The sequence below is a fragment of the Ursus arctos genome, chromosome X, assembly GCF_023065955.2.
Source record: "Ursus arctos isolate Adak ecotype North America chromosome X, UrsArc2.0, whole genome shotgun sequence".
Lineage (NCBI taxonomy): Eukaryota > Metazoa > Chordata > Mammalia > Carnivora > Ursidae > Ursus > Ursus arctos.
In genome coordinates, this window is record NC_079873.1 from 19,385,628 (window position 1) to 19,413,522 (window position 27,895).

The window sequence follows — 27,895 nt, forward strand, 5'->3', positions numbered from 1 at the left end:
GCCGGGGGTGGAGGAAGGCGGGAAAGGGGCGGGCAAGGGGCGGAGCGTGCGGGGCCACGAGCCAGGGGCCGCTCCGGGCCGCGCGCCCCCTGCGGGCCGCGGGAGCCGCCCGGGGCCGGCCCAGGGAGGCGGGGCCCGCCGGCAGGGGGCTCCATGCGCCGTCGTCGCAACGCGGAAGCCTGGCACGCGGGTAGGGAGGTCGAAGGGTGGGAAGATGGGAGTTGGAAAGCAGGCCTCGGAGGCGCCCTCGGCCCCCATCGGCGCCTCGAGGGGGCCCGCGCGCGGCCCGCGGCCCGGAGGGTGTTTACCTTCCCCCTGGTCGAGCGCCAATGCCGCCATGTTTCAGCCAGCGCGCGTCACTTCCGGCGCCGGGGGAGCGGGAGCGGGTGTGGGAGCGGGGTGGGGGCAGGGCTGTCCCACGCCCGCGGGGCCCCACGTTCAGGCCGGCCACGCCGGCGGGCCCCACCGAGGGAATAATGCGGCCCGGCGCTGCACTGCGGGCCCTGCCCAACGCGGTTTCCCTCGTGGCGTCGCCGTCGGGGCTGGGAACGCTCGGTGGTGCTTGTCTTCTTGCAGCGATCCCGCTTAGTCTGCAAGAGCGGTGGGCTCAAGCTACTGCGGTGCGCCCACCCTCGACAAGTTGAGGATTGGGACGCCCGGAAAATGTCTTTGCATCTTGAACACCACGGTGGGGGTGGGGGAATCTGCGACGACGGGGAGGAAGCTTTGCCATAGCTACCTGTTATAAAATTGACTACATCTGCGCCAAATGACATCATTTTTGTAAGGCAATTTGCAGGGGATTATTGCATCATAGTTCCACTTGGCTTACTACACAACAATTACACGTTTCGGAAATGCATTTCCCAGAGGTGGGAAAATTCATAGAAAACGGCGTGTCTGCACCACACAGAAATGTCGGATCTAAAAACGCTGTTCTATTTGCGTCAAAATAAGATGGCAAGAAGGAATATTCAGAGAGCAGTGATTTTGGGGGTGGTTATTCTTTTTAAATAAATCGGCCGTAGAATTCCAGCTAATTATTTTAAAATAACGCCTTTTTTGATTTAAGAATATTAAAACTACACCACAGGACTGTTCTGTAAATTTGTTATTGTGAAATCTTTGTGAGAAGCATGTAAATGACAGAAATACACAGCTGGAGGCCAGTGGTTCTACAACTAAAATTAAGCCATCCATTGCCCATTTCTAATTCTAAACTGAGAAATTTCTCCTACCCCAACCCCCACCCCACCCCCCGCCGCCATTTTCTCTCTAGACCAATATCCTGATGAATTTACAGTGAGGTGTGTGGCTAAAAGCGATCATTATCTCTTTCTAGCAAACTTGAACATGTCATGTTTCCCAAGAGGCCAAGATAGCACACTGTGTACTGTTTTGCTGAAGTAGACTAGTTCGTGGGAAAAAAATAGAGAATCACCTGAATCCTTTGGAAACAGGGAAATAAGCTTATCTTTTCTGATTTAAACGATAAAACGAGCTTTAAAAAACCGTTAAGCCCTAAAATATGGCATACGTTCAACTTTGAACATTTGAGTTTTCATACATTATTCTGGAACATTTAAAAAGTGGCGAATTTTGATTTTTGTATATCAGCCAACAAACATACAGTTTGAGGTATACATTGCATAGTGTAGCACTGACCTGTCAAGACACTTAGGTTCTTGATTCAAGTGGGAACCGAAATGTGTCTGTGTTTTGTGTAGCTGGTACGTATACCTACAGTCAGTAATGTCCTAAACCATTGTGATTAGTACACCCTTATGACATTACCTGGCCTCATATGTGGCATTGCGTTGTGTCCAAAAGGTCCTTTTTAAAAATACTGTTTCTGAAACCGGGCTGTGTCTTTTCACCAATCTGTATATTTACTATATAGAGTCCATTCCTGAGGGCGAAAAAAGTTCTATTTAATCAATGATACCTCTTTCACTCTCATTTTTTAAAAAGTGTTTTATAGAAAGGTCTAGTACAATAAGGAGCATTCTGCTTCTCTGAGACCAAGCAAAGTAAAACCATGTCATTTAAATAAACTAACTCCTCCAGGTAATTCCTGTATTCAATTACTTTTCCCACCAATTACTGGAAAGTAATGGGAGCTCCCAAATACCTTGAGGGCATCCTTTCACAGTGGTAGAATCCCATGGGGGAAGTGGAAGCTGTCTTTTCCTAGCCCTCTAACTTAAGTGTTTTGAGAATACTCCTCAAATCCACTACCTTGTGGGCTGAAATGTCCCGGGGCATGCTAGAAGCTTGGGTCTAAGAATGATGGTAGAGTTGGAAGTTCCTACCTGGAGGTTCTGAGGGTTTAGGATACTGTATAATCTTACCCTGCCCCACTTTTTTTTTTTTTTAAAGAACTCAAGGCTTTTTAGAAACCCAGAGTCTGCAGTAAGATAATTGTCTTGGTAATCACTTTGCATGTAACTGGCTCCCACCTTAATCTCTGGGAATCAAAGAGACGTATCTTCAGTGAACTCTGATAAGGTTACATATGCATCCTCTTTCCTCTTGAACACTGTTTTGACAGGCGCTCTGTAGCTGTTCAGGGGTTTTAAGGCATCTTGTTGAGGTCCAGCCCATTTCAGTCCCTCAGGGCCCACCAGCATCCTCCCCCCAAATTTGTACCAACTTCTGCCAGTACACACCAAGACCTATAAACTGACACATTGCAACAAGATGGTGGCTGTTGTCCTAAACATTATTTTTTGGTCCGTGTATACCACATGGAACCTTCACAATGCAATCTGAGGGGCACCTGACTGCCTCAGTTGGAGAAGCGTGCAACTCTTGATCTCAGGATCATGACTTTGAACCCCACGTTGGGTGTAGGATTCCTAAAAAAATAAACTTTTTTAAAAAGTGCAATCTGAGAGTCCCCAGATTTTCCAGCCTTTAAAGTTTGTTCTTTTTACAGCCCAATAGAATAACTTGAGCTTTGGGGCACCTGGGTGTCTCCGTCGGTTAAGTGTCTGCTTTCGGCTCAGGTCATGATTCCAGGGTCCTGGAAACGAGCCCCGCATCAAGCCCCACATCAGGGGGCTCCTGTGGGGAGCCTGCTTTTCCCTCTCCCTCTGCTGCTCCCCCTGCTTTGCGCTTGCACTCTCTTTCTGTGTCAAATAAAAATTTTTTTTTAAAATAACTTGAGCCTTTTATGTTGCATGACTAACAGGAAATGCGTGTCTTCGTGAATTTTGGAGGATTCCTGGCTAATGCGTACACACCTTGGCTGTTGCTGGTCACCTGTCACTTGGAATGGCTCCTTGTAGTTTCTCTCCTATTATCTCTAGCCTTCTGGTCTGTCACCACCTCTCCACGTTTCTCCACCTCTCCCCGTGTACTTCCCAACTCACAAACTTGACTCTCCCTCCAGTTCTCTAGCAAAGCAAAAACCTAAGGTCATCACAAGGAAACTTCAATCTCTTTAAACAGGACATGGCTTCTAGAGATCCCTAGACAGGGATGTCTTCTCTAAGTCAGATCTGTAGCCATTAAGAAAGGGTTTGTCCCATCTCTCTTCCCCAATCTCGTGAGCCTTTAAACCCATCCCCTGGGCCCAGCTGGGAGAGTACCAGGTCCCTAAACATCTAAAAGGAATGTGGGCACACACACAGAAAACCTTCAAAGGGTACTCCCCCTCCATGAGACAGAGTATATTTGAAATATTTACATTTGTGTTAGTTCATCAATGTGGGGAGTTACCTTGATGAAAATTGAATAGCTTACCTCTATATGGCCAAGAGGACTCAGCAATGTGATTCGTTCTGGAACCAAATGCTTCTTCGTATTTCACTTCCATCCATAAAGCCCTAGCAAGCAATTCTCTGCTGGCAGTTGTGAGAAATAACTGCCTTGTGCTTGTGGCCAGCAGCTAACAAGGGTTTAGAAACATTCAGGTTTGGTCGCAGAGTCCCCAACACACTGTGACAGGTTTAGACAACATGGGGTGCTATGCGAGGGAGCACAAAGGCAGGGGGATGTAATCCGGGCTTGAGACGGTCAAGCAAGGCTTCTCAGAGGCAGTAATTTCTAAATTCAGTCCAAAGGGAAGAATTCCAGGGGAAAGGGAAGAGAGTAAAGGACCTCCCACAGCACAGTCTCTTCAGGCCTAGGAGAGGCAGCAAGGCAGCTTTATTTAGAGAACCGCTGATAATTTAGTAGGATTACAGTGTCAGACGCAAGAAGGGGAGAGGGAAAAGAAGAAAAACCACGAAGGCTGCTGAGTATAGACTGAGGCAGTGAAGGCTTCACTCCTCCTGTGTGGCCTCTCATGCCATGCTCTTTCAACTGTACCATGCTATTATACTGACGAACATATTAAATGATCTTGCATTTTTACTCCTATGTAATTCCATAAATTGTTCATTTACTATAGTAATGTACTAGTAATCTAATCTATACTAATCTATGCTAATTTACTTGTTCATGCCATCAGTATTTATGAGTGCCTACTGTGCGCCAAGCCCTGTACTAAGCACTGGGGAGCTGTCAGTGACCGAAACATAATGACAATCCTTGCCATGTCAAAGATTTAATAAATGAGGTGATAAAATAAGTAAGCAAATTACGTGGCTTATTAGCATGTGATGAGTGCTATAGGAAAAAACAGCGGGATAAAGTGATCAGGAGTGTTGAGGAGGAGAGCTGTTCCAGTTTTAACTGGGATGGTCAAGTTAGGAGGCTGCATTTGACTTAAAGGAGGTGAAGGTCCAGACTGTGTAAAGCTTTGTAGACGACTCTAAGGGCTTTGGCCATGGAGAAATTGGGAACCACTGGAAGCTCTTAAGAGAGGCAATATAATTCACACTAAGGCTGCTGTGTAAATAATAAGAGTTTAGGTATAATGTAATGTACAACATGATGACTATCGTTAACACCACCATATGTGATATTTGAAAGCTGCTAATAGAGCAAATCCTAAAAGTTCTCATCACAAGGAAAAAACATTTTTTCCTCTTCTATCTGTATGAGATGATAGATGTTAACTTATCATGGTCATCATTTCACAATATATTTATGCCAAGTCACGATGCTTACACCTTCAACTTATACAGTGCTGTATGTCAGTAAAACTGAAAGAAACACACACACATAAATAATAAAATAGGCTATTTAAAAATTTAAGTGGACAAACGTGGAAGCAGGGAGATGGGTAAGGAGACTTGTCTAACAACGGAATAGAATAGAGGCTAAAGGAGAGGCTGTAGGAAGTGGCCAGACTGCAAATATTCTAAAGGTAAAGCCAACAGGGTTTCCTGGATGTAGGGATAAAGGAAAGAGAGGGGGCGCCTGGGTAGCGCAGTCGTTAAGCGTCTGCCTTCGGCTCGGGGCGTGATCCCGGTGTTCTGGGATCGAGCCCCACATCAGGCTCCTCCGCTGGGAGCCTGCTTCTTCCTCTCCCACTCCCCTGCTGTGTTCCCTCTCTCGCTGGCTGTCTCTCTGTCAAATAAATAAATCAATAAATAAAAATCTTTAAAAAAAATAAAGGAAAGAGAGGAGTTAAGGATGTCACCTAGGTTTCCAGCCTGAGTGAATGGAAGGATGGAACTGGCATTTCCTGAGATGGGGAAGACCTCAAGGGGAACAGGCTTGAAGGTGGTGGGGGAGAAAGGTGAAGGGGGTACGCCAAGGGGAGGGAGCTGTCCAGGAAAACAGGGAGCTGGTGTAGGAAACCAGAGTGTGCTATGCTACCAGCTGGAGAGACAGGTACTAGAAGTTGCTAAACGTCCACCCTCAATAAAAGGTGCAGTGAATGTCGCCATTTTAACTGAATAGATTTACTTTGAAATGCAGCGTAGACAATGTCCCCTTGAAAATGAAAACGTCAAAAAGAACAAATGTTTAAAAAGTTAATCATTTTTGTGTTCCTTCTGAAACAATGGAAAATAACACTATTCTTCAGAAGCCTCAACACTGCAAGCCACATATTCCTGAGGTGTTTATGAGATTACCAGGGGGCTGAATGAAGTAGAGCAAGGACTGGGCCTTGGGGCACTCCCGTTAGGGAGTCATCCGGGAAAAGATAGAGAACTGTCAAGGAGATAGAGGAGTATCCTGTGAGATACCGGTAAACACAAAGAATGTGGTATGCCAAGGCAGATAAAAAAGTATTGTAAGTTGTTAAACAGCCACTATCTCTAAAAGATGAAATGAATGTCACCATTTTAATGGAATATATTTACTTTGAAACACAATGTTGACAATGCCCCCTTGTAAATGAAAATGTTAAAAAGAACAAATTCCCTCCAAAGTTAATAATTTTTATGTTCTTTATGAATCAATGAAAAGCAACACTATACTTTAGAAGCCTCAAGGTACAAGCCACACATTCATAAGCACTGCATTTCAGTAGATGTGCAAGCAAATACACACACACACACACACACACACACATCCTAAGTGTGAGCGCCAGAGTTGAGGTGAGTGGGAGCAATGAAGAGCTGCTATATGGTGTTTGCTCAATGAAAGAAGTGAAAAAAAGCCTTCAGTAATAACTGTTGCCAGAAGCACAGCTTTAGGGTTTGGGGAGTGTGGTTAAGGATAGAGACGGGATTGAATCCAGGCTCTGAGGTTATTTATTGCTTCTAAAACTAAGTTCTTAAAAAAAAAACAAAAACAGGGATCACATAGCTCTCTTGGGACAAAATGTCTGTCGATACAGGGCAGAGAGGGACTTTAGGTAAGTCAGTTCTGGCTGCCACAGCTTGGGGTGGTGGTAGCTGAAGTAGAAGCAGGGGAAGCATTACATGAACAACAGGGCCCAGGCCTGGCTAAAAGGACCGCTGAGCTTCATGCTTTCCAGTGACTTGAGAGAGGAGCAGCACTGTTTTGGTAAGGGGCATTGGAATGCTACATGCAGGTGAGGCAGGATAGCCCTGTGGGATTGAAGCCTCAATACTTTCAAGATGGTGATTCTCCCTAAACTGACCTACAGACTCAAAACAATCCATGTAAAAAACCCAGCAAGCTTTTTTTTTTTCTTTTTACGCAGAAATTGACAGGCTGATCCTGACATTTATATGGAAATGCAAAAGCTCTAGGAGGGCCAAAACAGTTTTGAAAAAGGACATAGTTAAAAGACTTACACTTTCCAGTTTCAAAATGTACTGAAAAACTACAGAAATCAAGACAGTGTTGTACTGGGATAAGTACAGACATCTAGATCAATGGAACAGCATTGAGAGTCCAGAAATAAACCCTTTTATGGTCAATTTATTTTCCACAAAGATGCCAAGGCAATTCAATACGGAAGGGATTGTCTTTTCAACAAATAGTGCTGGGACAATTGCATATCCGCATGTAAAAAGAGTTAAACACTTTTGGATGGATTTAAACCCTTTCCTCACACTTTACACAAAAAATTAACTCAAAATAGATCATAGGCTTAAATATAAGAGCTGAAACTATCAACCTTTAAGAAGAAAACCTAGGAGTCTTTGTGGACTTGAGCTAGGTAAAGTGTTCTTAAGTATGATACCAAAAGCATGAGTCATAAATGAAGAAATAAATTGGACTTTATCAAAGTTAAAAACTTTTGCTCTTCAGAGGTACCGTTAAGAAAATGAAAAGACAAGTGACCGCCTGGAAGAAAACATTTGCAAATCATGTGTCTGATAGAGACTTGTATCCAGAATATATAAAGAACTCTTGCAACTCAATAATAAGCAAATAAGCAACCCAATTTAAGAATGGGCTGGAATAGCTTTTTTTACCAATGAAAAAATATGAATGTCTAGTAAGTACATGATGCTCAAAAAATCAGTAGTCATTAGAGAAATGCAAATGAAAACCGTACCTACTAGAATGTCTATAATAAAAAGAAAAAAACAGTATCAAGCATTGGTGAGGATTTGGAGAAGCTGGAGCCCTCATAGATTGCTGGTAGGAATGCAAAATGGTACAGCCACTTTAGAAAAGTTTATTCCACAAAATGTTAAACATAGATTTACCATCAGATAACATAGATTTACCATTGCACAACTAGATATTTTACAAGAGAAATGAAAACATGTTTTCATAAAAATGTGCACAGAAATGTCCATAGGGACATTATTTACAACAAAAACTTGTACACCAATGTTCATAGCAGTATTATTCACAATAGCCAAAAGTGCAAACAATCCAAATATCCATCAACTGGTGAAAGGATTAACAAAACTTGGTATGCCCATATGATGGAATTTACTCAGGAATAAAAAGAAATGAACTACTATTGATAGATGCTAGAGCATGGATGAACCTCAAAACCACTATGCTCAGTGAAAGAAGCCAGATGCAAAAGACTACATATTACATGATTCCAATTACATGAAATGTCCAGAAATTGTACATAGAGACAAAGACCTTTGGTGGTTGCCTAGGGCCAGAGATGGAAAGGGGGACTGACTTCAGATAGACATGAGGGATCTCTTTGGGGTGACAGAAATATTCAAAATTTCGATTGTGGTTACACAGCTCTGTAAATTTACTAAAAATCACTGAATTGTATACTTAAGGTGGGTGGATTTCATGGTATGCAAATTTTACCTCAAAGCTGACTTTTTAAGAAGAGTATACTTGTGCTTGCCTATGAATTCCAGCTCTGCTACTTACAAGCTGTGGGATTGTGGGCATGTTATGTAATCTTTTAGGGACTCAGTTTCCTCACCTGTAAAAATGGGAATAATACCATCTAACTCATCAGATTGTTGTGAGGGGTAAATAAAGTTAATACTTGTTAAGTCAGCACCAATATTTATAATTTTTAATTAATAACATTATTTCTTTTGACATTTCTATTTTCGGTACACATTTCTGACAATGAAGCATATTATGTTCTATTTATTAACAATGAATTTCGTTTTTCATTGAGATATAATTCACATACCATAAGATTCACTCTCTTACACCTCCCAACACCTTACAACTCACTGTTTTTTAGTATATTCACAAAGTTGTACAACCATCACCACTAGTTCAACAACATTTTTTAAAATTGAAGTATAGTTGACATACAATATTACATTAGTTTCAGGTGTAGGGCACAACAATTCGACATTTCTACATTTTTATCACCTCAGTGGGTTTTCTCAATTGGCTGGTATATTTAGAAGGTAAAATAAATTCTAAATTTATAAACTTATGAATCTGTAAGTTCCTAAATTTAGGAACTAAATGCCTCCACTCATTTTTTTAAAAGATTTTATTTATTTATTTGACAGAGACAGCCAGCGAGAGAGGGAACACAAGCCCGGGCGGGAGTGGGAGAGGAAGAAGCAGGCTCCCAGCACGCAGGGAGCCCAATCTGGCGCTGGATCCCAGGACCCTGGGATCACGCCCTGAGCCAAAGGCATTTGCTTAACGACTGAGCCACCCAGGCGCCCCTAAATGCCTCCATTCAAATACATTATACGGTCTCTACCATCACTTAACCAATGAATGCATTTATTGAAATAGAACTTCCTATGTTAGATAAACTGTTGTAACCTAAAAGGTATGTGATAGAAAACATTCTTTTGGGGGCGCCTGGGTGGCTCAGTTGTTAAGCATCTGCCTTCAGCTCAGGGCGTGATCCCAGAGTCCTGGGATCCAGCCCCACATCAGGCTCCTCTGATGGGAGCCTGCTTCTTCCTCTCCCACTCCCCCTGCTTGTGTTCCCTCTCTTGCTGGCTTTCTCTCTCTCTGTCAAATAAATAAATAAAATCTTAAAAAAAAAAAGAAAACATATTCTTTTTAATATTACTTAAGTATTCTAAGAACACAGGTAATCTACATTCTTATTCACCTTTCCTTACATTTTTTGCTGGCTAGAAAAGAACACTTGCTCATGACAGAAAACATGGGAAGTATAGAAATGCATGGAGAGAAACAAAAATTACTCGACTTCTTTTTGATACACCGTGGAAAAAAAAGTAAAGTCCCCGAAGTCTTTACATTTTAAAACACCGATTTAGTGGTAATCTTTCCATTAAAGAAGTGAGTTTTCCTGTATGGGCTTAAAAAAAAAAAAAAAACTCCTTGGGCGTTCTTACAAAACCTAGCTTCTATCTTATGCTAACTCCACGCTGTGCAGTTTAGAGCCACCATGGACCGCCTCCCAGGTCCTAGAAACCTGTCCCTGAGAACCATTTAGGGACTTTGCTCTTCCCACTCCTGGACCGCTGACCACTTCATCAAACCTCCGCGCGAGGGCGCCCTTCCCGCCGCCCGCCAGTGACGCGCAGAGCCGTGAGCGCGGCCAGCGTGGCCATTACAGCCGAGCCGCACCCCGAGCCCATCTCGCCTTATTAAATTATGGAAATCGGTAAAGATGGACAGCCCCATCGTCTGTCCTCACACCCTCAGAGAACATTCCCAGGTTCCAGGAAATTCTTCCGGCCATCCCCGCGGGAACCGGAAGTGGCTTCTCCCTCGCCAGCGCGCTTGGCGGTTGCATCACCCGCCTAGCAAGGGGGGGGCGGGGGGCTTCTTTTGGGGCTGCCCTCAGCGTTGCCTGCACAAAAATCCATCGGGTTTGTAACGAATGGATTCCGAAATATTGCTTCATGTTTTTTAGTGAGTCTTCCAGCAGGCACTGTGTAAACCCAAGCGGAGAGAAGTCCATGCAGCGAGGCCCCTGCTGTACCGGCCGTCCTCCTTTCCCAGGCGTGGGCCCTAGTCGGCCTTCCCGCCTCCGCTTCCCCGCCGCGCAAGGGGACCTGCGTTCGGTCAGGCAGCAGTTGGGGCGACTTCCTTCCTCTCGGAGCAAGATGGCGGGGGGTGAGGCTGGAGTGACTCTGGGGCAGCCGCATCTTTCTCGCCAGGATCTCGCCACTTTGGTAAGGTTTCGTTCTGCAAGGATTCGGAGCGAACTCAGAAGTGGATGATCGAGCCTCCCGAGAGGAGTTGAGACGAGGCAGTGCCAGGCTGTCGGGAGCATGTGTTAGGAGGGAGACTCGTGCCGCCGCCAGCACCTCGGCAAGTCCGCGAGCTGTGCGTGGGGCAGTGAGGTTGTGGGACCTCAAGCCCCCGAAGGATTAGGCTGGAAAGTCATGGTGTTAAACGTTACTAAGGCTTTTGCTTCTAAAGGTCTGGGAAAGGACTATCTACATCGTCCTTGGTGCTAATGCTGTCAAGGTTGGCGGGGTGGGGGGAGGGTCTCGGGCTTTCACATCTCCCATAGTGAGTGAAGGTGTAGTCTTCTGTAACGATGAAGGACTTTTAGGGCTTCCCAGTCATCAGAGTACAATATTGCTTTTGCAGGAGAAGTGCTTTAGAAGTAGAGGAGAGCTGTTCACATGGTGGCAAGCTGTGGGTAGCAAATATAAAGTCAAAGTTGTGATTTGTCTTACGTTCAGCGATTTAAAATAAAAATGGTTTCATTTCAGGATGTTACCAAGTTGACGCCACTTTCACACGAAGTTATCAGCAGACAAGCCACAATTAATATAGGTAAGATAAGAATAACTTGGTGACCTGACTTGATCTCGACAAGTAATTTTAACTTCTCCCTTTGTGTGATTACCTGAATTTTATGAGGACGCCGACATTCAGGAAATAGACTTTGAGCCTCTGTGAGTACAGCACTGCCGGATTTTGTGGGAAGCATATATTGCTCATGCCTAGCTCATGTCTAAGTGAGAAGAAAAGATACGTACATAGGAAAAATTTAGTAGCATTAGGCAAGATGTAGTCATATGTAGCAGAAGAGGTGAAAATGTGGTGGTACTTGCCACACAGGGTTATTTCAAGGGCATACTTTTCGAAAGTTTTATTTGGTATATAAGTGATTATTAAGTAGAAGGGTTTTTTCCCCCCGTAATTGCCATCTAGAACTTTGGAGGAGAAGGTATGTTGACTGAGTGTAAATTTAGGGTATTTGACAGCCTGTACAAGCGGCATAATTAAATCTAGCTAAAAGTAAAGCTCTACTATCAGGTTATTAAGAAGTCATAAGATACATGCTACCCTTGATAGCATTACCATAATTAAACCTGAGTTATTTTCCTGTTTTTATGGATTCTTTTTGGTTGTGTCAGGACTCATTCCTGTTTACTTCACTCTAGTTATGCTGGAAATTTCCTTAGTATCTAGAATTTTATCATCTTCTTCTTGAGTGTTTATTTTAAATGAAGGCAGTCTTTTATGTGATTAGAAACATAGGATGAATAGCTTTTACTATACTGAGTGTAGGGTTTTTTTTTTTTTTTTAATTTATTTTTATTTATTTGACTGAGAGAGGGAACACAACAAGCAGGGGGAGTGGGAGAGGAAGAAGCAGGCTCCCAGCGGAGCAGAGAGCCCATCTTGGGACTCGATCCCAGGACCCTGGGACCACGCCCTGGGCCGAAGGCAGGGGCTTAACGACTGAGCCACCCAGGCGCCCCTTGAGTGTAGTTTTGGAATGGGATTGTCATTACATGGAAAGTTCCATTCGGTCCTGTATTAGAATAAGGTTTTGATAGGAAAGAATATGAAGGAGGAAAAATTGAAGTCATTGTTGGTTTTATGCTGATATTTATCTTGAGTTTTAGCTTTGGGTTTTCTTCTCCAGTGCTTTTTGAAATAGTATTTGGTGTAATTGAATGCATATGAATTAATTTCTTAAACTTTGTCTATAGGTACAATTGGTCATGTAGCTCATGGGAAATCCACAGTTGTAAAAGCTATTTCTGGAGTTCACACTGTCAGGTTCAAAAATGAACTAGAAAGAAACATTACAATCAAGCTTGGATATGCTAATGCTAAGGTGAGCTTGTACTGTGGAACTAGAAATAACTTCGATTGTTGAATGTGCAGACAACAAATTCAAATCTTTTTTCCATTGGAATTTTTAGATTTATAAACTTGACGACCCAAGTTGTCCTCGGCCAGAATGTTATAGATCCTGTGGAAGTAGTACACCAGATGAGTTTCCTACAGACATTCCAGGGACCAAAGGGAATTTCAAATTAGTCAGGTGACCTCTTTCAAAAAACACTTTATACTTCATATTCTATTGTCTTGTGATTGTGCTTTTTGAAATATTTAACTGAGAAATTATGAAACTAATTATTGAATGTTTTTTCTATTAATGTTCTTACTGTCTATAATGACAGTAATTTGAAAAGTCAAGTATTTCAGCCTCAATTTAGATACTTCCATGCAAGTTCTCCAAAGGAAAGGTATCATGTAAGCAGATGGAATACAGGGAAACACAGCTCATTGGACATAGGAGAAGCTTTTTGCCGGGCTTCCGACATTTTTTTTTTTTTTTTTTAAAGATTTTATTTATTTATTTGACAGAGACAGCCAGTGAGAGAGGGAACACAAGCAGGGGGAGCGGGAGAGGAAGAAGCAGGCTCATAGCAGAGGAGCCTGATGTGGGGCTCGATCCCAGAACACCGGGATCACGCCCTGAGCCAAAGGCAGACGCTTAATGACTGCGCCACCCAGGTGCCCCTCCGACATTTCTTTTAAACAATGTTGTTTCTGTTTTTTAGATAGGAGGTGAACAAACCCATTCTTAATTACCTCTCTTCAGTACATGGGCTTGTTACCCATCTAGTTTCTGAATGTGATTCATATCCTGGTTCTTTATCAGAGGATACAGACGACTTCTACCTAGTGATGTTAATGGGGTTGGGGATGGCCCACAAGGAAATTTTACATTGGAGCAAGGCTAGGACTGGGGAGAGGTGAGTGAGGCCCTTGCCTTGGGCCCAGAATGTAGAGGGGGAAATCCTAAAGAAGAAAAAAAAAAAAACACAAAACTTCAGTGATCAGGATAAACAGTATTTTGAGGCAGTGCTTTTTGAAATTGATGCAAAGAAATCTTAATAGAATATCATTTGTTTAAAGACAACTCAAAATTACAGATTTTTTTTCCTCTTCAGTATCACTTTTTATTTTTGGTTCAGCATGGCATTATTAGTTACCTTTGATATTTTGTGCATCATGAATTTTTTTGCATTAATTTTCTTAAAAATCTTAAGTATTATTTATCTTGATTAGTGAGTTTTTTGGCACTCCCTTAAATTTTGCACCTGAGGCAAATATCTCACTCAGCCTCACCCTAGTTCTGGTCCTCATCAGAGATCAACAAACTTTTTTTTATAAGTGGCCAGATTGTAAATATTTACGGCTTTGCAGGCTATAGGTTCTCTGGGAAGAGGCTACTCATCTCTGCTCTTGTGTTACGAAAGCAGATGCAAATAATAGGTGCTTGAGTGGATATGGGCCAGATTTGGCCTAAGGGCCTTAGTTTGCTAACCCCTGTTTTAGATCATGACAATGTGAGTATACGCTTTTTTTTATTATAATAATATTTTTTTATTATATTGTGTTAGTCACCATACAGTACATCCCTGGTTTTTGATGTAGAGTTCCATGATTCATTAGTTGCATATAACACCCAGTGCACCATGCAATACGTGCCCTCCTTACTACCCATCACCAGCCTATCCCATTCCCCCACCCACACTCCCCTCTGAAGCCCTCAGTTTGTTTCTCAGGAGTCTGAGTATACACTTTTTAAAACTAGTGATTCTCAGTAAGTAGCAGTTTTGCTAAAATAGTACTGCCATCTCTACTTCAGATTGGCAGTTCCAGCTTTTCAAGGTGCTGGAGGAATTTTTGGCAAATTATTTTTTCGGATGGCAGTGCCCATTCTGTTAACACTGTTTTAGCTTTCAAATTGATGACGTTTCCGGTATATATTTCATACCATACCATATTCATTTTGATTGGATTTGGGAATTTCTGTCTGTTGAAATATGGATTGATTTTAGGACTGATTGTCATTTCTTAATTGTTAGACATGTTTCCTTTGTTGACTGTCCTGGCCATGATATTTTGATGGCTACTATGCTAAACGGTGCAGCAGTGATGGATGCAGCTCTTCTGTTGATAGGTAAATATATCAGAATTTGTTTCGACAAATCAGTGTGGAGCAAATCCAAGATGGAATATTTAAAGGGGAACTAAGGCCATTAAGGGCCATATCCATTACCTAAGAGTGACACAAATGGGAGCTAACATGTCTTCCAGGATGACATCTGTGCCTACTAGCTATCACACAATACTAAACAAGATAGATGTGGGACTGATAGAATTCTTAGGTTAGTATATATTTTTAAATTAAAGTCAGTAGTGCATTTTTCCCACCTGGATCACACGAGGTGATTTATTATTTTAGTTTTTAATTTGTGTGTAAGTGTACATCTATTCAGTGCTGCAGTTGTTGATGTATAGTGGTTTTATTTAGATGCAAATCTTATTCATAGTGAGTGCTGAAGTGTAGACCTAATTGGGGTTTTCAAAGCTAGGGTTGTGATACCTTCCTTATGTGAGCTGTCAAGAGATTTCATTGCTATGGGACATAATTTTTATTTTTATTTTTTCAAAGATTTTATTTGCGATTGAGAGACAGAGATAGTGACAGAAAGAGAGAGCAAGAGCGGGGAGGAGAGGGAGAAGGAGGCTCCCCGCTGAGCAGGGAGCCTGATGTGGGGCTCAGTCCTAGGACCCTGGAATCATGACCTGAGCCAAAGGCAGACACTTAATCTATGGGACATAATTTTTTTAAAGGATGCCAAGTAGATACAATACAGGACAGCTCAACATCACTGCTTGGGGAAGGTGATTGTTGGAGTGCCCAACAAAACATGCCAATTTCTTTATGATACACTGTTGGTTATATATGCATTTAGTGTTTTTATCTCCCTTTGTTAGTGAGTACCCTTTGGTAGTAGTTACTGGTAGTAACTGGGCCAAAACATCTCTAAGACTGGATAGAGCCAGAGGGCTATACCTTATACCTGAGCAAAGGCTAAGAGCCAACCCTGGGATGCCAAACTTGTTGATTCCAAGCTTCTTGCATAGCACCAGGGATGAAAGCTAAATGATCCGGAGGCTCTAGTGAACACAGGCACAGAGGGTGAAGTGGGGTGAAAGGTGGACACTTAGCAGTGTTATCCAGGACTTCTGCCTGGAGTAAGGCTAGGACATGGAAAAGTTCTTTTATTAGATGCCAAGTAAATTAGTTTGGGTAGAAAAAGACACATAAAATAAAATTTACCATTATAACATTAAAGTGTACAACTCAGTGACATTAAGTACATTCACAGTGTTCTACAAACATCACCATTTTCTAGTTCCAGAACATTTTCATTGCCCCAAAAGGATACCCCATGCCCATTAAGCAGTCACTCTGTGCCATACCTTCCCCCCAGTTCCTGGAAACCACTAATCTGCTTTCTGTCCCTATAGATTTGCCTATTCTGGGTATTTCCAGTTAATTCTCATGAATCTGTTTTATTCTTCCTCATCTAGCTGGTAATGAGTCTTGTCCTCAACCTCAGACTTCGGAACACCTGGCTGCTATAGAAATCATGAAACTGAAGCATATTTTGATTCTACAAAATAAAATTGATTTGGTAAAAGAAAGTCAGGCTAAAGAACAGTATGAACAGATCCTTGCGTTTGTACAAGGTAAGAAGCCATAATCGCTAATAAATCTATGAATCACTTTGAAAGGTATTTAATCCAGATACCAGATGTTAAATTTAACTTTTACTATAATAGACTATCTGAAATAGATAAATTTATGTGTCTTGATATCTTATTTCTCTACCTACTACTTGTTAGCCACCTGATACAGTTAGTGAAATCTATGTTTGTGAATTTGATAAACTAAAGAACATATATTTTTTCATCCATGTATATCTAAAATATTTTCTTATTGAAGTATAGTTGACATACTGTTAACATTAGTTTCAAGTGTACAACGTAGTGATTCGACAGTTCTGATAATTCTATACATTATGCAGTGTTCCTGACAGTAAATGTAGTTACCGTCTGTTACCACACAAAGTTGTTAAAATATTATTGTCTATATTCAGTATCCTATACATTTCATCCCAGTGACTTATTTTATAATTGGAAGTTTAAACTGAAGTAGATTTTTGCTGGCTGAAAGTTAGAACTGAAGTTGTATTCTGGAAATTATGAGTCGGTTTAGAAAAAAAAAAGTCCTCCTTAATGAATAAAAGCTTTTTTTGTTTTAAACTTAAGTCTTAACACTATTCTTACCAAGTACTTTGATCATTGAAACTGACAATGATATATTTAATCATAGTGTTCATTTCTCTGTTGCATAGGGTTTTTCATTTCAGGGAAGACATGATGCTTGTTATTGTTGACAATTCTCTCTCACCTTTGTTGAAAGGGTTGACTCCCATGAACCTAGTTCTGGCGCATTGAAAAGGAATAAGTCATTTTGATTAAAATCTAATTATGTTTGGTCCATTTCTTTGACCAACCTGTTTGACATATAATTAATAAGGAGCAAATACTTTATGAGCCAGTAGTCTTTGATTAGCAAAGAGTCTGTAATTTTACCTTGACATTTATTGAGAGGTTAATTACATGTTACTAGAAATCTTTAAACTAGTAACGTGCTTTTTCCCAGGAGTGTTAGTATTTTATTTCCTTTAGACAGTATTATCATTTTAGTATAGTAAATATGTGTAAATATATTTTAACAGTTTTTTTCCTTAAAGGGACTAGTATTCATTTTCAGGAGTAAAGCAAATAGAATACTGCCACCTTTCTAAACAGAATTATCACTTTGCGCCTGTTGCTGGCATTTGTGTGAGGATGTTTAGGCATCTATTTTAGTTTTTGTTTTTGTTTTAAGATTTATTTATTTTAGGGAAGTGGAGGCAGAAGAAGAGGGAGAGGGAGAATCTCAAGCAGACACTGCTGAGCACAGAACCTGACATGGGGCTCGATCTCACGACTCCAAGATCATGACCTGAGCTGAAACAAGAGCCAGAGGCTCAACTGACTGAGCCACCCAGGTGCCCCTTGGCATCATAGATCAAGTTCTGTAAAACTAAAGAATCTTAATCTTTCTGAATTTTGAATAGGTACAGTAGCAGAAGGAGCTCCTATTATTCCAATTTCTGCTCAGCTGAAATACAATATTGAAGTTGTTTGTGAGTACATAGTGAAGAAAATTCCAGTACCCCCACGAGACTTTACTTCAGAACCCCGACTTATTGGTAAGTGATAGTATTTGTCTTTAACTCTCAATTTGATCTTTTTCACACTGGTGATTCCCCTTGAAGGGTTTTTATTATACTTTCTCTTTCTGCAGAGATAATAATCTTCATACAGCTTTTTTTTTTTTTTTTTTTTTTTTTTTTTTTTTTTGATTCTGGGATTGTATTGGCAATGCTAGTTTGCATTACTGGAAGAGGGACAGAGTCACCACGTCATGTGATCAAGATGGAGTCATATAGTATTCTCCATGGAATTAAAATGTTTTAGTCAGGAACAGGGTATTAGAACTTTCATACAAATGTTTTCCTTGTACCATTAATGAAGATTTTCATGTCCTTTTCGCTTTTATTTAATGTACCAATATTGGTACTTTGCTGAACTTGTGGTTCCTACACAGAGATGTAGGAGCCTTTTTATTTTTTCATTTTTTATTTTTTTTTTAAAGATTTTATTTATTTATTCGACAGAGATAGAGACAGCCAGCGAGAGAGGGAACACAAGCAGGGGGAGTGGGAGAAGAAGAAGCAGGCTCATAGCGGAAGAGCCTGATGTGGGGCTCGATCCCATAACTCCGGGATCACGCCCTGAGCTGAAGGCAGGCACTTAACTGCTGTGCCACCCAGGTGCCCCTGTAGGAGCCTTTTTAAAAGAGACATTTGAGCCTCTCTGGGCCTGCACCTGGTGCCCCCCCTTTATATTGTGGGAAGTGTTCTCTTGGGTGATTGTGATGCATATCCTTGTTCAGGGTCACTGTTCTCAGGACCTAAGTTCAGCTCATATAGTTCTAAAGTTGTTTTGTAGTTTTAAAACTAAATTTTAATTTAAGAAGTTAAACAGAGGCAGATAAAGAAAAGAAGTCCACAGTCCCCCTGCCTTTTGTTTCTAGCCCCTTAGCCCAGAAGTAATCAGAATTAATGGTGTGTATTAGTCTCACATCTTCCTCTTTATTCACATCATTATATATAAACACGTACGTGTTTCCTGTTTTAGTTTTACTTTACAGAAATGGGATCATACTCTGTGTGTTATTTTTGTCTAATTGTGTGTGTGTGTGTGTGTGTTTTAATAGTATATGTGGGTTATCCTTTCAGGTCATTACATTATAGGTCAAACATTCTTTTTTAGGGGTGCCTTGGTGGCACAGTTGGTTAGGCGTCCACCTCTTCATTTCAGCCCAGGTAGTGATCTCAGGGTCATGGGATCAAGCCCCATGTCAGGTTCCACGCTCAGCGTGGAGTCCGCTTAAGTTTCTCTCTCCCTCTCCATCCACCCCCCCAGCATGCATGCACGCTCTTTCAAATAAATAAATCGTTTAAAAAAAACACACAAAACCCAAAACATTCTTTAATACCTGCTGATATTCCATAGTATGGATGTACCATAATATGCGCCCTATCAATTAACTTTTAATTTATTTCCACTATTTTCATCATAAGCAAGCCTACAGTAAACAAAGGAGTAATGATAATAGATTTTGTTACAAAGTCGCCCCTGTGTGTATAAATATTATGTGGCTACTATCTTAGAAAAGTTATTTTAGTAAAGAATATTTCCTTTAAAGTTAAAACAAGCAGAATTGGCTTTAATTTGTTTTGTTTTCTTTTAGTTATTAGGTCTTTTGATGTCAACAAACCTGGCTGTGAAGTTGATGACCTAAAAGGTGGTGTAGCTGGTGGTAGCATTCTAAAAGGAGTATTAAAGGTGAACTGGATTTTGATTGTTGTGTTTTTGTTTTGTTTTTCCCTTGCCTTAGTCATAAGGTGAATCGTATGGGCACTCCAAATTGAGAAGTAAAATTTTTTTCTTTGTGAGTACGGAGCACATTTTATATGGAGATAGGCTTGTGTGGTAGGTAGTTAGCAACAGTTGGATGAACGTTTCTGGTTTTGAAGCTGTCTTCCACATTTTTTTTTTTTTTTTAGTAACAGTCCTCGACATAGAGAAATAATTGCCTTTTCAGTTTGGGCATCTTCTGTTAGGACTTTTGATGTGTAAGTGGTAATGGTGTCATCCCACGATAATTCTAATTACTAACTTACACGTTTACAGGTGGGCCAGGAGATAGAAGTCAGACCTGGTATTGTTTCCAAAGATAGTGAAGGAAAACTCATGTGTAAACCAATCTTTTCCAAAATTGTGTCGCTTTTTGCGGAGCATAATGATCTTCAATATGCTGCTCCAGGAGGTCTTATCGGTAAGGATTTTTCTCTCATCCCTACATTTTTGTGGTGTTTTTCATGGGAAAAGGATTACCCAAAAAGATGTATTGTAGATTTTTAATTGGGTATTTTAAATAATTGATTGGGTGGGGGAACATTCATGTGGTTAAGCTGTTGGTTTTAGTTCATAAGATGGTTTCATGTGTTCGTAAAAATTATTTCTAAGGATAAAGAAGGATACATTTTGGTTTAGTATATGAAGTAACTCCTTTTAGCAGTAATTAAGTTTTATGATACAGCATTTAAAATAATTAAGTATACTTTTTTGTCTACACAATTTTGGTGGTAGAGAGTAGTTGTTTCTTTTTGTGTTTTGCAAATGAAAAGTTACCCACAAATGTCAATTGAATCCTGTCAGATCATATTTACTGTGAGGTAGGAATAAAAAAATAACTTCGATTGGTTAGCAAGTACTGAGATGATTTTATGGATTTTTCTAGTCCCTTACAACTTAGTGTATTACCAGATACCCAGAAAAAGACAAGATTCAAATGAGAATTAGACATGTTGTACCTTTGGATTAAAGAAGAAATTCTTGGATAAAGAAGTTTGTCTTTTGGTTCTCTGATTTTTGGGTATATAATTCACTTTTCTATCCTGAATTAAGAGTTTACTGTATGTAATTTAATGATAATGCTCATGTAGCCACCACCCACCTTGAACAGTTATCAATACTTTACCAGTCTGGCTTCCTCTTTATATCTCCTTTCCTCTCCTCATATGCCGCTAAAATATTTTTTTTTAAGATTTTTTTTAATTTATTTGTCAGAGAGAGAGAACACAAGCAGGGGGAGCAGCAGGCAGAGGGAGAAGCAGGCTCCCCACTGAGCAAGGAGCCCGAGGCGGGGCTCAATCCCAGGACCTCAGGGTCATGACCTGAGCCGAAGGCAGCTGCTTAACCGACCGAGCCACCCAGGAGTCCCATGTAGCTAAAATATTTTGAAGTGGATCCCAGGAATCATATATGAAGTCCTGAAGTTATTTTTTTAATCAGCCTTCCTGGGTAGAAATGGCAGGCAAATATTCTACAAATTACTCGTCATGAATTTTGTATCTTTTCAACCTTTATTAAATATATTCAGACTCATTTTTGAGTTAGGCTGTCCTCTCTGTCCTTTATTTAGAATTTAAATTAAGAGACTATTCTCAAATAATCCATGGGTGTATGATTCTACTTCTTCAGGTAAGACAGGTATTTTGTCATGCCTGTGTAGCTATTATATGAGTATGAGAAGAATATAAATGTGTATTAAAATGTATTGGTATATGCTGTACTTGTTTGACTAAGTTGTGGGTAAGCAACTTTATTAGAAAATAAGTTGGGCTTTATATATCTTGTTTTTATATCAGGAGTGGGAACAAAAATTGACCCCACTTTGTGCCGGGCTGACAGAATGGTGGGACAAGTACTTGGTGCAGTTGGAGCTTTACCGGAGATCTTCACAGAATTGGAAATCTCCTATTTCCTACTTAGACGGCTGCTAGGTGTACGCACTGAAGGAGACAAGAAAGCAGCAAAGGTAAATGCTTTCTGTAATTCCTGTTTCAGAAAAGTGGCAGTGATGTTAGGACCAGTTTTGAGGTTCATTCTTTTATAGTTAACATAGGATTAAGATAAAAGATGAGTAAATTTGGCTTTCTACTTTCAGGAAGTTGAAAAGTCTCATATTAGGTTGGCAGAGATGGAAAATTGCTGATATCTATTGTTGGCAAGGACGTAGGAAAATAAGCAGTCATTTTTGGAAAGCATTCTCTTGATTCTGGGGTTTATCTTTCCTTGATTTATTTTCCTAGGTGCAAAAGCTGTCTAAGAATGAAGTGCTCATGGTAAACATAGGATCCCTGTCAACAGGAGGAAGAGTTAGTGCAGTCAAGGCCGATTTGGGCAAAATCGTTTTGACTAATCCTGTGTGCACAGAAGTAGGAGAAAAAATTGCTCTTAGCCGAAGAGTTGAGAAACACTGGCGGTAAGTTTACCAGCTTTTGTCACTATCTAATAAAAAAGACACAGTTCCCTTAAGTTCTTGGTTTTGTGCATGCACACTTTACCTTGAACACAGCTGAAGCTTTAGCTCAACTATTTATTTATTTATTTATTTATTTATTTATTTATTTTTTTAAAGATTTTATTTATTTATTTAACAGAGATAGAGACAGCCAGCGAGAGAGGGAACACAGCAGGGGGAGTGGGAGAGGAAGAAGCAGGCTCATAGCGGAGGAGCCCGATGTGGGGCTCGATCCCACAACGCCGGGACCACGCCCTGAGCCGAAGGCAGACGCTTAACCGCTGTGCCACCCAGGCGCCCCTAGCTCAACTATTTATTTGGATGACTTAGACTCTGTATTTCTAGCCCTGATTTGTGATGCACACAACCTACAAAAAAACCCAGTGAATTTAAATTCACTATTTCTCTTTGGCTTTTTAAAACTTTGTATTTGGAAACAATTTCAAACTTGACAAGAAAATTGCAAGAATTGCACACAACTCCTGTTCCCTTTTCCCAGATACACAGTTTATTTTTATGTGTGTGTGTATTCTTCTATATGTGTAAAATTTTTTCTCAGCTGTTTAAGAAGTGGGTTGTGTATATCATACTTCCTGATCTCTTAACACATTGGTGTATATTTCCTAAAAGCAAGGACATTCTCTTAATTAACCGCTTCAAGAAGTTAACATCGATAAATTACTGAAACCTATAGTTGATATTCCAGTTACACAGCTTATCCCAATAATGTCCTCTAGTCCCTCTGGTCTAGGCTCATGCAGTGCATTTAGTTATCATATATCTCTTTGATTTCTAATCGGGTACTTCCTCAGCTTTTTTTTTTTTTTTTTTTTTTCTTACTTGACATTGACTCTTTGAAGAACACATTTTTACTCTTCCTCAGTTGGAGTTTATCTGATACTTCTAAGATTAGATTCGGGTTATGTATTCTTGGCTGGAATTACATATATATGTTTCTTCCTGCTTTGTCTCATACAAACCCTCTAAATTACACTGTTCTGGGTCCTCATTGTTGTCATAATTATTCAAATCACGTTAGGCTCTCTGTTTTTTGCTTACTACTTTTTTCCCTTATTAAGGCTTCCCTGATACTGTGCCCCGTGAAGGTCTCTCATCACTTACTGTTCAGAAGATTGATCTGAATTATTACTCTATAATTTAGAGAGAGTTAAACTTCTGGTTGAATTTTAAGTAAATAATCCTGCTTTGTGGTGATTTATGTCATTTGATTTTACTCTTTGATGTGATTATACTATTTGCTATTAAAGACACACTGATTTCCAGGGTATTTTAAAATAGGCTTAAATAATAAACTTTCAGAAATTCAAGAAAGAATGTATTATTCTCAGAATGGTACATTTCCTAGCTCAGAACAGATTTTAAAATAAAAGGATTTTTTGTGTGTGTCTGCCCACTAATACTATAAGAGGATTCTATCCACGTCAAACTCGATTTTTTTTAGAAAAAATTTTTTTTTAAGATTTTATTTATTTATTCGACAGAGATAGAGACAGCCAGCGAGAGAGGGAACACAAGCAGGGGGAGTGGGAGAGGAGGAAGCAGGCTCATAGCAGAAGAGCCTGATGTGGGGCTCGATCCCATAACGCCGGGATCACGCCCTGAGCCGAAGGCAGACACTTAACTGCTGTGCCACCCAGGCGCCCCACGTCAAACTAGATTTTGCTTAAAAATTAGCAAGACTCCACCAGAAAACTGTTAGAACTAATAATAGATGGATTCAGGAAAGTTGCAGGATACAAAACTAATGTATAGAAATCTGTTGTACTTCTATATACTAATGACAAAGTAGCAGAGAGAGAGATTAAGAAAACAATTCTATTTGTGGTTGCTCTGAAAAGAATAAAATTCCCAGGAATAAATTTAAGAAGGTGAAAGACCTATACTCTGAAAACTGTAAGACTTTGGTGAAAGAAATTGAAGACAACACAAACAAATGGAAAGGTACACTATGCTTATAGATTAGAAGAATTAATATTGTTGAAATGGTGATACTGTACAAAGCAATCTACAAATTCGATGCAGTTCCTATCAGAATACCATAGGATTTTTATAGAACTAGAATAAATGATCCTAAAATTTGTGTGGAACCACAAAAGGTCCCAAATAGCCAGTCTTCAAAAAGTACAAAGCTGAAGATATCACAGTCCCAGATTTCAAGCTATATTTGAGTAATCAAAACAGTATGGTACTGGCACAAAAATAGACAAACAGATCCATGGAACAGGACAGTGAAGAAATAAACGCAGTCTTATGCGGTTGGTTAATCTGTGACTGAGGAGGCAAGAATATACAGTGGGGAAAAGAGAGTCTCTTCAATAAATGGTGCTGGGAAAACTAGACAGCTCCACACAGAAGAATGAAACTGACCCACCTTTTTTTTTTTTTTTTTAAGATTTTATTTATTTATTTATTTGAAACAGGGAAAGTGCGCATGTGCACAAGTGCAGGAAGAGAAGCAGACTCCCTGCCGATCAGGGAGCCCGACTTGGGGCTCTATCTCAGGACCCTGAGCTCATGACCTGAGCTAAAGGCAGACACTTAACTGACTGAGCCACCCAGGCACTCCAAAACTGGACCGCTTTTTTACACCATACCCCAAAACAAATTCAAGACCTAAATGTGAGACCCGAAACCATAAAACTTTTAAAAGAAAACAGGCAGTAATTTTTGACTTCAGCTTTAGCAACATATTTATGGCTATGTCTCCTCAAGCAAGGGAAACAAAAGCAGAAATAAACTATTGGAACTACACCAAAATATAAAGCTTTTGCATAGCAAAAGAAATCATCAACAAAATGAAAAGACAATCTGCTGAACGGGAGAAGGTATTTGTAAATGATATATCTGATAAGGGCTTAATATCCAAAATATATAAAGAACTTCCACAACTCCACACCAAATAAGCTGAACAATTCAATTTTAAAAAGGGCAGTGCACTTAATAGACATTTTTCCAAAGACATAGAGGTGGCCAACAAACACAAAAAATAGCATCACTAATCATCAGGGAAATACAAGTCAAAACCACAATGAGATATAAGATATACACCACTCCGAGTAGCTAGTGTCAAAAAGACAAAAAGGGACACCTGGGTGACTCAGTCAGTTGGATGTCCAATTCTTGATTTCAGCTCAGCTCATGATCTCAGGGTTATGAGATCGAGCCCCATGTTGGGCTCCACTCTCAGCAGGGGGGTCTGCTTGAGATTCCCTCTCTCTCTTCCTCTCCCTCTGCCCCTCCTCCCTGTGCTCTCTCTTTTTCTGTCTCTCAAATAAATAAATAAATAAATAAATCTTTAAAGAAAAAGTCAAATAACAAGTGTTGGTGAGGATGTGGAGGAAAGGGAACCCTCAGGCACTGTTCATGGGAATATAAATTGATGCAACTACTGTGGAAAACAGTATGGAAGTTCCTCAAAAACTTAAAAATACCATATGATCTAGTAATTCTACTACTGGGTATTTACTCAAAGAAAGTGAAAACACTAATTTGAAAAGATACATGCATGTATGTATTTGTATGTATTTGTTTATTGCAGTGTTATAATAGCCAAGTGTCCGTCCATTCATGATTGGATGAAGTAGATATGGTGTACATATGCACAATGAAATATTACTCAGCCATAAAAACATAAAATCTTGATATTTGTGACAACACGGATGGATCTAGAGGGTATTATGCTAAGTGAAATAAGTTTGGAGAAAGATAAATACTGTATGATTTCACTCATAGAATCTAAAAACCAAACAGGCTCATAAATATAGAGGAGAAACTGGTGGTTTCTGGTGGGCGGGATGAGGTGGGTAGGGGATGATTACAATAGGTGAAAGGGATTAAGGCTTCCAGTTATAAAATAAATAAGTCCTGGAAATGAAAAGTACACTTTAGGGAGCATGGTCAATAATATTCTAATATATGGTGCCAGATGGTGAGTACACTTATGGTAAGCATTGAGTAATATGTAGAATTGTCAAATCACTATGTACACTTGAAACCAATATAATATTGTATGTCAGTTATACTTCAGTAATAAAAAAAAATTGAAATAAAAAAATAGATTTTAAAAAATTAGCAAGTATGTTAAGGTTGTTAAATGAGACCATCTGAATGATCTTTACATTCCTTAGGATTATGGTTTTACCCCATGTTTAGATGGGTTTTGTGCTAGAAGCTATTGTTGAGGTAGCAATCCAGCCTGGTCATTGATTAGAGCAAATATTGAAAGAGGGAGCAGAGGTCCCTCTGCTATTGAGAGTAATCTGCTAATAAACTATACGTTCTTCTACTTCTCTTAATTTTCTTTACCTGCCACGGTCATGCTAAATCCTTTGTGATCTTTTGAGTGTTGTGAATGGTAAAAATGCATTGTTTTCAAGGAGAAAAGGATAGAAAATGAGATTTTTTTAGAAAATCAGACTGTGGTAGATTATGTATCAGCATGATTCCTTAGGTGGACTGGAAGGCTCTGGTGGTTCTGGAGGGGTGAGTATTATTTCGATAGAGTGAAGACAAGCATATCTGTAGTAGCAACTTTTTGTTTGCTCTTTTGGTCATTCATTTTGGCTAGGCCCATCTTTGCGGGTCTGAGGATCTAAGAAGAAAGTGTGAGCTTTCTTACTGGAGCAGCAGGTTTTGGGAATATTCAAATTTAGCAGATAGGCAAGTAAAACCAGTTATGTCATATGATTGTGTGGTAATGATAATGAAATGGGTGTAAAATTCATGGTTTTTAAAATTTTCTTTTTGCAGTTTAATTGGTTGGGGTCAAATAAGAAGAGGAGTGACAATCAAGCCAACAGTAGATGATGACTGAAGAATTCCAGTGAAATCATACATTTGGATAGAGTCGGAATTTCTCTTTACAACCTAGGGGTATATTTTCAAAGCAATACTGGGAAATTAATCTCACAGCTCATTACCTTAGTGGTAGCTGTAAGGTTATTCTCGTTTTTTGTTGATGAAAATTTAACCTCTAGTGCTAAAATAGGATCTACAGTAAATGTAAAAATTGGCATAACGTTGGATGGAATCTACATTTTAGCAGACATTAGTCATTCCCAAATAATGTCTAATTTATACATCAGTGCAGGTTTGAAGTGAAACTGTTTGCTACAACCAGCCTTTTCTGTAGCACATATACCAACAGACCTGTTTCAAATAAAGGTTTTCTTCTTAATTTGCATGATTCATCTTTGAGTGGTTCCAGGCTTGAAGGACTATTGTACCAGTAAAAACTTGAAGACACAAGTTCTTGAAAACCAGCTTTCCTTTGCCCTATATTTTATGTTGCTTTATCTTTGAAATTATGAGTGAAAAGCAAATTAATACAAATTATCCTTTAGAGCATAGGAGCTCATTCCCATGGACACACCTTTTTGTCCCCTTCCTCTTTTCCTGAACTGGAACACAGGAAACTAGAGCCAGAAGTTCTCACCTTCTTCCTGTGATGGCCTGCAATTGTTTCTGCATTGGTTTATACCTGAAACCTGATAGCCTTCCCCCATTGGAAACCACTGTTACACCAGATGATTCTAGATAAGTAACATAGATCTTTGTAGGCCTTATTTTATATTTTTTCTTAACTGCCTAATTGATATGGTTATAATGTAGATTCTAATATTAGTA

General features: G+C 40.0%; 2 protein-coding genes across 4 annotated transcripts in view; one reads left to right on the top strand and one right to left on the bottom strand.

The window, feature by feature from the left end:
* Window positions 1-396, bottom strand: part of KLHL15 (kelch like family member 15) — a 34,733-nt gene extending 34,337 nt beyond the window's left edge. For both annotated transcript variants that reach the window (XM_057310620.1, XM_026480179.4), the window contains exon 1: window positions 309-396. The gene's annotated coding sequence lies outside the window, so the exon portion shown is untranslated. The remainder of the gene's footprint in view (window positions 1-308) is intronic.
* On the top strand, window positions 117-27,446 carry EIF2S3 (eukaryotic translation initiation factor 2 subunit gamma). 2 transcript variants are annotated; one of them, XM_048213459.1, is made up of 13 exons: window positions 117-190; window positions 10,556-10,817; window positions 11,367-11,430; window positions 12,600-12,727; window positions 12,816-12,937; window positions 14,775-14,869; window positions 16,291-16,449; window positions 17,889-18,023; window positions 19,631-19,725; window positions 20,074-20,218; window positions 21,594-21,763; window positions 22,038-22,210; window positions 27,020-27,446. In XM_048213459.1, exons 2-13 carry the CDS (start codon window positions 10,602-10,604, stop codon window positions 27,081-27,083), a joined length of 1,566 nt encoding a protein of 521 aa, XP_048069416.1. In that variant the 5' UTR covers window positions 117-190; window positions 10,556-10,601; the 3' UTR covers window positions 27,084-27,446. The 2 variants fall into 2 exon arrangements, with proteins under 2 accessions (XP_048069416.1, XP_057166609.1); XM_057310626.1 differs by lacking the exon at window positions 117-190 and adding an exon at window positions 10,201-10,303.
* The last annotated feature ends 449 nt before the right edge of the window (window positions 27,447-27,895 follow it).